The sequence below is a fragment of the Xyrauchen texanus genome, chromosome 4 (genome assembly GCF_025860055.1).
Source record: "Xyrauchen texanus isolate HMW12.3.18 chromosome 4, RBS_HiC_50CHRs, whole genome shotgun sequence".
In the NCBI taxonomy this organism is placed as follows: domain Eukaryota; kingdom Metazoa; phylum Chordata; class Actinopteri; order Cypriniformes; family Catostomidae; genus Xyrauchen; species Xyrauchen texanus.
The window spans coordinates 36,946,360-36,955,709 of NC_068279.1; the positions used below are offsets into that span (position 1 = coordinate 36,946,360).

Below are 9,350 nucleotides of genomic sequence, written 5' to 3' on the forward strand. Positions count from 1 at the left end.
TTTTGATCTATGTTATGCTGACATTATGTCTTCACTGTAAAGGACGGACTGCCCTTCATGAGGCCAGTGCTCAAGGTTTTGTAAATGTTGTGGAACAGCTCTTGGAAGCAGGAGCTGATGTCACCAGCAGAGGGCTAGGTGGATGGACCCCCTCCATAATGCTGTTTCATTAAAGGGGTCATGACATGAGAAACCAAATTTGCCTTGATCTTTTGGTATATAAGAGGTCTTTGTATCATTAAAACGTCCTGCAAGTTTAATATTTTAAGACGTCCTCCCCATTCTAAACGAATCATTTATTTAATCAAGCTCAAAATACAGCTCGTTCTGGATTCATGGTTAGAAGTGACGTGTCGGTTAGAAGTGACGTACCAGCGTTTGCATATGACCGCCTCCAGCACAAGATAACTACGCTTTAAGCGCAAGACAACTACGCTCATATCGTATCGCCGTCGCCTCACAAGTGTTCAGTCGATGGACAGCGAGCTCTGACAGAGACTACTTGTGCACAGGAAAATTACGATGCCACACAGATGTGCTGTTCCTGGCTGTGGTCAAACAAAACCTCTGAATAAGCTGCCGAAAGATCCAGGCGTCAGGGAAAAATGGATGCAGTTTATTTTTTGTGGGCGTCCCAGTCACGGCAGTGTTAACTTAAGCGTTTGTTCTGTACATTTTAAGGATGACTGTTTTGAGAACAAATCTCAATATGATGCTGGCTTTGCCAGAAAACTGTTGCTCAAAGATAAGTCCGTGCCGACTATTCTGGGAACAACGACGACGCAAACTGTAAGTAATCTATTTTAAACTTTAAACTACTTTTTAAAGCGCAATTTCATTCATTATGAATAATCACAGTGTTTTTACTTAGTTTACTTGCATATTGTTCTGGCTGGAGGCGTCAATAATTGATACATAGGCACTGACGTTAGCCAATCATAACAGTGGGCGTTAACACTGAAGTCTTAAATGGAAAACGCCCCCAAAACAGACTGTTTGAATCAGAGGATGAGAAACAGGGTGGGAAAAGGTCATAAATCACTAGATTTTAAAAGTTTTTCTTAAAAAAAAAATATATTAATACTATAATTGCACCTAAGGGAACATAATAATACAATAAAAAAACCCATGTCATGACCCCTTTAAACTCATATGAGGTTGAATCATTGCATAATGATTGACCACAGTTTTAAACATTAGAATTCCTTGTGTCCTGGGGTCGTGTATGAAAGTTGTTGAACGATTAATTTTTTTTAATTAATTCATAATTTGCTTGATGTCGTTACAAACTCAAATGACTTTCTACTTTGGAGCATAATAAAGAAGTTTAGCAAAATGTTGACATTGCTCTTTTCCACATGAAAGTATGCAGTGACCACAGGCTGTCAAGCTCCAAAAATGACAAAAAACTAAACCAAAAGTACTCCAAATTTGCTGAAAATCTTCCTTGTCAAACATTTGTCAAATCTTAAATGTTCGCACATATTCATATATGCAGTATGAAGATGCGTTGCACTGCATTTGATGGAAGTGATGCCGAATGGCACTAATTCTTGCGTGTTATAGTGATGCGGAAATCGAAATACGACAGATATACAAGGAGTTTTCCTCACTAAAACAAGAGTTTAAACTTTGTCGGTTACGGGTGATTTAAAAGTAAATAACAGTCCAATAGGAAAATGTAAAAAGCGGATACAAACACAAACATGAGAACTTTACGGCTCTTTTTCAGTGTGTCTGAAATTAAAATGCATGGACACTTATGAGAAGCATGAACATCTACAGCTCAGGTTAATACAGGTAATCCGCTAAAATAACGGACAATTCTGCTTGAAATTTTTCAATTGTGCTGAGACTAAATTTAAACTGCATCTGGGAGAAATAGCATACTGTTTTTTCATGCTTTTTTGTCTTTTCTGACTTTGTTGCACTTTAATATTATGCATTAAAACACTGACATAGTGATTGATGTATGTTGTCATGAAACAGAGTCCTTCCCTACAAATTCGAACACAAGTGGCCACAGGAGATGCATTTAAGCGATCAGGTGTAAACAGCAGTGTGTCACCTGACCACATGTGATCGGATCACCCAAGAAGCATCTTAATACCAGGTGGAACCCCAATAGGGGCTGGCTGCAGACTACGGGGAGAGTGGAGCTCCATTCAAAAGCGGAAATACGTCACCTCCACTGCGCCGGAGCGCATATATACGTCACCTCTACTGCGGCCTTATACTGTCTATGACTGCGACCGAGCGCATATATATATATATATATATATATATATATATATATATATATATATATATATATATTTATTTATTTATTTAACCGAGCGCATATATACGTGACCTCACCTAATCTTCACACACAATATCAAAGCAGTATACTAAACTTTTACGAAGTGGAGGTGACGTATTTCCTGTTTGAGAGTGGAGCTCCAATCGCCCACAGTCTGCAGCCAGACCCTTCTCGGTGGAAACGGGCTCTTAGAAAATGTCAAGTGCATGTCCTCCTTGAGTTCCAATTGCCCAGGGGCCCTCTGGTGGCTTGGAGGCCCTAAACAGCCACTTATACTAAGAAACAGCCCTAATCGGTTGCCTTTAAGTTGAAACAGTGTTTAGAAGTAGTTTTCGAGCTCTAAATAAGAGACAGAAATTAGTTTTATAAACTAGTTTTGACATTAACATCAATTGAAGTACACATCGTTTGAGATGTAGTTTTGTTGTCACGTTTGTGATTTAGTATTGACTTTGAATCCATCACTGACTTTTAATCTTGTCCCTACAGGTGATGAATCAGTCAAGGTCACCGTGGGAATATGCTGTCTGTACTTATCCAAAAACAGAGAAAACATCCTCAGTATAGCCACAGTGTCACATTCAATGTCAGAACAGCAGGACCTGCTCCAAAAGGTCAGTCAGCTCAGACACTTGACATTTATTTAGACCATGACAGATTCTTATACTTCTTGTATAAGGATCTTTCAATAATAGTATTTATAATCAGATTTTCAGTTTCACTGCCCAAAGTTATCTAAAATTAGCTAGTCTATTACCCTTGTCAATGCTCTAAGCGTCAATGATCTTACCGTATTCAATTACAAGTGTATGTTTACTTAACTTGAAATTAATAATTGGGGAATGTTTCAGTTTTATCAGATATCCAAGTGAAACAGACAGGTTAAAATATGTTTGGTAAAATTTTATTATTATTACTATTTCTTCAGTTTGCACAACAGAGCCATCCAGAAAGGAGACAATTATCTTGATCAGCGATGTGGAGTTGTGTGCTATAGCCATCTGATGGGCAGATACTGGGATTACTTCACTCAGAGCAAAGAGTGCACCTTTGAAACAGTTTCTGTGTTTTAAAATGTTTATATGTTACAGTTTTTTTATAAATATTAGATGTTTTCCCATTGTAACTTTTAACATACTGTATGAATATGTGTGAAAACTTTCACACATATTCATATGTGTCTCTACTTTCTTCGAAGGCTGAGGAAAGCACATCTCCCAACCCCCATCCTCACTACATTCTATAGAGGGACTATTGAGAGCATCCTGAGCAGCTGCATCACTGCCTGGTTTGGGACTTGCACCGTTTCGGACCGCAAAGCCCTGCAGAGGATAGTGAGGACAGCTGAGAAGATCATTGGGGTCTCTCTTCCCTCCATCAAAGACATTTACAAAAAACACTGTATCCGCAAAGCAACCAGCATTGTGGACGACCCCACACACCCCTCACACAAACTCTTTACCCTCCTCCCGTCTGGCAAGAGGTACCGAAGCATTCGGGCCCTCACGGCCAGACTGTGTAACAGCTTCTTCCCCCAAGCCTTCAGACTCCTCAATACTCAGAGACTGGTTTGACACACACGTGTCCTGAGTTGCACTTTAATAATTGTCACTTTATAACTGTCTGCTACCTCAATAACTGCTATGTGCATAGAACATTATCTCATAGTATGTTATGTTTACATTTTTAGAAACTGTCATCTTTTTGCACTACTGAGTACTGGTCGGCGCTGCACTGTCTATTGTCCTGTTCATTGTCAGAAATTTGTACTGTCCCGTACTTTTTGCACATGTTTGCACGTGCACTTTATATAGGTATATATAGGTATTTTATATAGGTATTTTATTTCGTTGTGTTGTCTCATGTGGTCCTGTGTTGGTCCTTTGTTGTTTTTATGTAGCACCATGGTCCTGGAGGAACGTTGTCTCGTTTTTGCTGTGTACTGTACTAACTGTATATGGTTGAACGACAATAAAAACCACTTGACTTGACTTGAAGCTTGACTGTACACAGATTGTTTCTACACATTTCAATGCTGACAGTGCTCCTGTTATGCCATCAAAAGATAACAGTTAATATGTTATTAAATGTTTATATGTTATAATGTTTAGAAATATGAAATGTTTTCCCATAGTTAGTTTGAAAATCTTAATATGTGTGAAATTTGTTTATACACCGATAATTTCCCCTGATATGACAATATGATTGTCTTAAAATTAAATTTACCTCTAGACCGTTTGCTGTCTTTTAATACTGTATATTCCAATAATAACAGAACTTCCCTAATTATCATCTCTTATCTACAAATAAAGTGTATTGCTGTTACTATAGCACCATGTTAGTTATAATATAGTATTGAAATACTGTGTAGGCTGTGTCTCAAAACCTAATAAGCTGCCTGACTTGACGGCATTTTGGTGTATCTTTGAGGCATTGTAGGTGTATTCTGTGTCAGTTGAACTAAGAGTGTGCGTGCATTTGTGTTTAATTAGCTTTACTTTTTTGTCCTCAGAAGTTTGCTAAATCTGACAAAATCTCCCTTGGGGACATCCTCATATATCAAATTATGGTAACACTTTACAATAAGTTTCCATTCCTTAACATTAGTAAATGCATTAGGTATCACAAACAAACATTGAATATTTTTGCAGCATTTATTAATGTTTGTTTATTAAAATAAAACTGTTCATTGTTAGTTCACAGTGCATAAACTAATGCTAACTAATACAACTTTTGATTTAAAACATTTTTTTGGTATATGTTGAAATTAACTTTAACCAATATTATTATTAAAACAAGTATTGTTAGATAACATTAATTAATGATGTTAACTAATTTAAAATAATGGAACCTTATTGTAAAGTGTTACCAAAACTATGAATAAAGTGTGTGTTTTTTAACACTGTATAAAAACAAAAAATAATGTATGTATTTTGGGAGTTACACGTCTGTCTACTGCGATACAAAACAGGCAAATAGCAGTTATTCCAGGTACTTTGTGTATCACACTTTCGTAAACAATTTTGAATGTATGTTGCCAATAAAAACACAGTGAGGACGGAAATGTTCTATAATTATGAGTTAGGGTCAAAGGTAAAATCATCCATGGTAGTTTGTATGTATATCACCCTGAATATTTTTTTTTATTTTTTTTTATAATGCATAAAGTTTTCTGTTAGGGTTTGGTTTGAGGTTAGTATGTATTAATTATAATTCTATTTATTTAAAATAAAATATGGAGGTATGTTATATTATAGGTACACGTGTGCAGTTGCTCGTAACCACCTTAATGCTTCCCAAAAATGCTGTCCAGGCAGCTCACTAGATTTTAAAACAAAGCACTGGTATCTGTGTGTAAAGTGTGAGTGTGGGCGTTTGACAGTAGTTGTGGGCGGACAGGACTTCTCTTTAATTCACGCCTAACATGCCAGACTCATAAACTTAAAGGAGCTGTCCCCGAAGTTATTCATCCCGAGCAGACTCTTCACAATCTTACTAGCAGTAAGTGTTCGCGTGCTCATTCAATACACAGTCGATTGAAAATTGATCTCAGTCGCACGTATGTTGCCTAAAATGTAACGCTATTTGATGTTTATTCGAAACGTTTTTGCTTATTTAGGCTACTTGTAATACACTCGCTTCTTAAATTCTAATAGTGCTCCATATAGTTTTAGAATAGAGTTGCGTTAAGTTTAATTTCTGTTCTTCATTTTTTTCGTACTGTAGCTGGTGCGTTTTAAAACTTGAATGCAAAGGTACGTACTGTCTCATGTTTCCATTTAATGCACGAATTTGACTCGAAACGGACGACATCAACGGCCACTTGTTTGCTTTCGAGTCTTGATTTTTTTTTATGATTTCAAATCTTTTCTTGTCACACAGGTTCTTAAATAGGAATGCTGAGAAACATTGGATGGCAAGTGACACAGCACAAAAGACTGTTAGTGTGCAAGGTGTGCAGGCCCACTTCTGTTATCACATAATATATGTATATATACATACTGTACGTATGTAGAGAGAGAGTGAGAAAGAGAGAGACTGACTGACTGATTATGTATTATATATGTTTATCATGGCTTTAGTGCACCATTTCTGGATCAAGTTATCATGCTGTGTAGTTTTGTCAAAGGATAATCTATGTATCATATGGCAGCCATGTTCCTAACACTTATTTTTATTTACTTTTCCAACAGGATGAAAAGAAGGTGCGCTGTCTTACATTGGTTAAGATGCAAGTTCTATGTGTCGGCCGTGTCATTATTTGTTGTGCTGAAGCTGGTGTACATAAAGTTTTCAATGGACAATGTCTATATTGAGCCCTATAGACCTATACATAGATCATCCAAAGCTCACCCTCTGGATGGCATTAACTGCACAGACATTTATTATCTGGAACCAGTGGAAATTGGCAAGTCATTGGAGATAAGACGCAAACACATTGTGGAAACTGATGATAAGAGTCTTGTTTCTTTCACTGCCAACTGCAAGGAGTACACCGAACAGAGGGGCTATAATGATATCTATGTAACTGATGAGGAATGCAGCTTTCCACTTGCGTACTCTTTAGTGGTGCACAAGAACAGCGCAATGGTGGAAAGGATTTTGCGAGCCATATACGCACCGCACAATATCTACTGCATCCATTACGACCAAAAATCTTCTAAACATTTTATCGAAGCATTGAAGAACTTGGAGAAATGTTTACCCAATGTATTCATAACCTCTAAACTTGAGTCAGTTCATTATGCACACATTTCAAGACTCAATGCAGATCTCAACTGCCTTTCAGACCTGCTGAACTCAGAGGTCAAATGGAAGTATGTTATCAATTTGTGTGGTCAGGACTTCCCACTCAAGTCCAATTACGAGCTTGTGACTGAGCTCAGGAAACTGAACGGAACAAACATGCTTGAATCAAGCCGGCCAAGTGCAATTAAAAAGAGGCGGTTCCAGTTTCAGTATGATCTAAAAGAAGTATCTTACGAATACCGAAAAATGCCTGTTAAAACCTCCAAACCTAAAGACCCACCACCACATGGCATTGAGATGTTTGTTGGGAGTGCCTACTTTGTTCTGACACATGATTTTGTGAGATATGTTATGACCAATCAACTGGCAAAAGACTTTCTGCAGTGGTCAGCTGACACCTATTCTCCCGATGAGCACTTTTGGGCAACAATGTCCAGAGTGCCTGGAGTTCCTGGTGAGATCCTCAAATCTGAGCCTGATGTTACAGACCTGAAGAGTAAGACACGTTTGGTTAAATGGAACTATCTGGAAGGACGTCTGTATCCGCAATGCACTGGCACACACAGGCGTAGTGTCTGCATCTATGGTGCTGCAGAGCTCCGGTGGCTTCTGGACGATGGCCACTGGTTTGCAAACAAGTTTGATCCCAAAGTCGACCCTGTAATTATTAAATGTCTCGAAGAGAAACTTGAGGAGAAGCGGATTCAGAATTGCCTGAACAGAGTCTATTAAAAAGAGGGGCATTTTGTTATTTATTCTGCTTTGTGTTGATTGAACAGCAGTGTGTCACATGAATGTTTGCTGCTGCACTTTGGTCCATTCAAAGCACCAACTATGGGAAAGGTTAGCTGTATTTCTGACCTGTTCCCTTTAGATTTCCATGTTGTCATTCATTGCATATGCAAGGTCAGTATGTTATATGAGTTTATTTGACATTTGGCTTCAGTTTTATTACTTTGTCCAAAAGATGAATTGAAATGTGCCTTTGCTATGAAATAGCTCATTTTAATTTATTAATTCCAGTACTGTAAGATCTATGGACTCCATGGAGATGCTTTTTAGCATTATTGAATCAGTTTAGATGGAAACTTTCTTAGGGCTTCAGCGGTGAGTGTTGTGCTTGATTGGGTTTTGGGTGTTTCTTTCATATACAAAGAATGAAAACTGTCCTTCAATGTTAAAATATGCTGTGTAGTGCATTGATAGCAATATTTACCAAAGTTTCTCTCTTTTCAAGTGTAACATGGACATTTCCAGGGTGATGCTGTGTCATTTTATAATTTATAATAATTTACTATCTCTACTGTACCGTATGGTCAGTTTTTAATTTATCAAATAAATTCATTCTTTTATTGTAGCCTAATAGTCTTTCTCCTCACCTATATAAAACAGTACTTAAAACAAAAAACATGGCCACACCTGTGTATTTAGAGTTGTGGTATGTTTGCTCTCTATCAGTGGTTTACATTTTAAATTTCTTTAAACAGTTATATTTCGTCAGAGTAGGCTTATGGAATTACTTTGTGTTTGCTTTTATTGGGCTTGTGTGCACAATGTGCAATTTGAATATAATTATTTCAACAGGACACGGATATCTGCATTATGGATATGTGCATTATTGTCAAAAGCCCTTTCCAGAGAGGATTAGTTTTCCATACATATGTCTATAATGTAAATATACTGTGGATGTCTGCTATGTTTACCATCGATTCGCACAGAATAAGCAATGTCTGTGTAAATTGCAGAGATAGGTGTTTCTAATGCATTTACTGTCACATGTAACTGACTGATCAGAAAATGTATGTCCTGATTAATTATGCAGGAAACATTACATTTATTACATGTATGCATTATTACAATATTACAAATATAACATAAAATGATATACTGTAATTGATTGGAATATTTGGCCAAATACAACAGAATTGGTGACATTAAAAAGCCTGTAATCCCATATTACACTTTTGAATTACAAATGTTGGCAATCAGTTTACATTACTGTATGTAAATCTTTTTTTGTTCAGAAACTTGGGGCTGCAGTGTCCAAACAACATACAAGAAATTACTTGTGTGGTTTCATAATTTCCCTTACTATAAGAAAGCATTATATGAAGTTCTGAAGCGCATCTTAAATTTTCTGGTGCCTTCTTAATGATAAACATACACTTCAGACACTTTTAGAACCTGAGAAACAGCGATAGTTAAAAGTCTTGTAGGCTGGACAGTGCCGATTCGCTTAGTCAATTAGTACAACCAGGGGTTATTTTTTACCGGACGTTTAATGTAGGTAAAAGACACT

The 9,350-nt window shown here is 37.1% G+C and overlaps 1 protein-coding gene across 4 annotated transcripts; it reads left to right on the forward strand.

Annotated features, from left to right (window-relative positions):
* Positions 1 to 5,702: 5,702 nt before the first annotated feature.
* On the forward strand, positions 5,703 to 9,052 carry LOC127640893 (beta-1,3-galactosyl-O-glycosyl-glycoprotein beta-1,6-N-acetylglucosaminyltransferase 4-like). 4 transcript variants are annotated; one of them, XM_052123596.1, is made up of 4 exons: positions 5,703 to 5,803; positions 6,029 to 6,057; positions 6,185 to 6,255; positions 6,496 to 9,052. In XM_052123596.1, exon 4 carries the CDS (start codon positions 6,497 to 6,499, stop codon positions 7,781 to 7,783), a length of 1,287 nt encoding a protein of 428 aa, XP_051979556.1. In that variant the 5' UTR covers positions 5,703 to 5,803; positions 6,029 to 6,057; positions 6,185 to 6,255; position 6,496; the 3' UTR covers positions 7,784 to 9,052. The 4 variants fall into 4 exon arrangements, with proteins under 4 accessions (XP_051979556.1, XP_051979581.1, XP_051979573.1 ...); XM_052123621.1 differs by lacking the exon at positions 6,029 to 6,057 and having other exon boundaries at positions 5,738 to 5,803; XM_052123613.1 differs by having other exon boundaries at positions 5,744 to 6,057.
* The last annotated feature ends 298 nt before the right edge of the window (positions 9,053 to 9,350 follow it).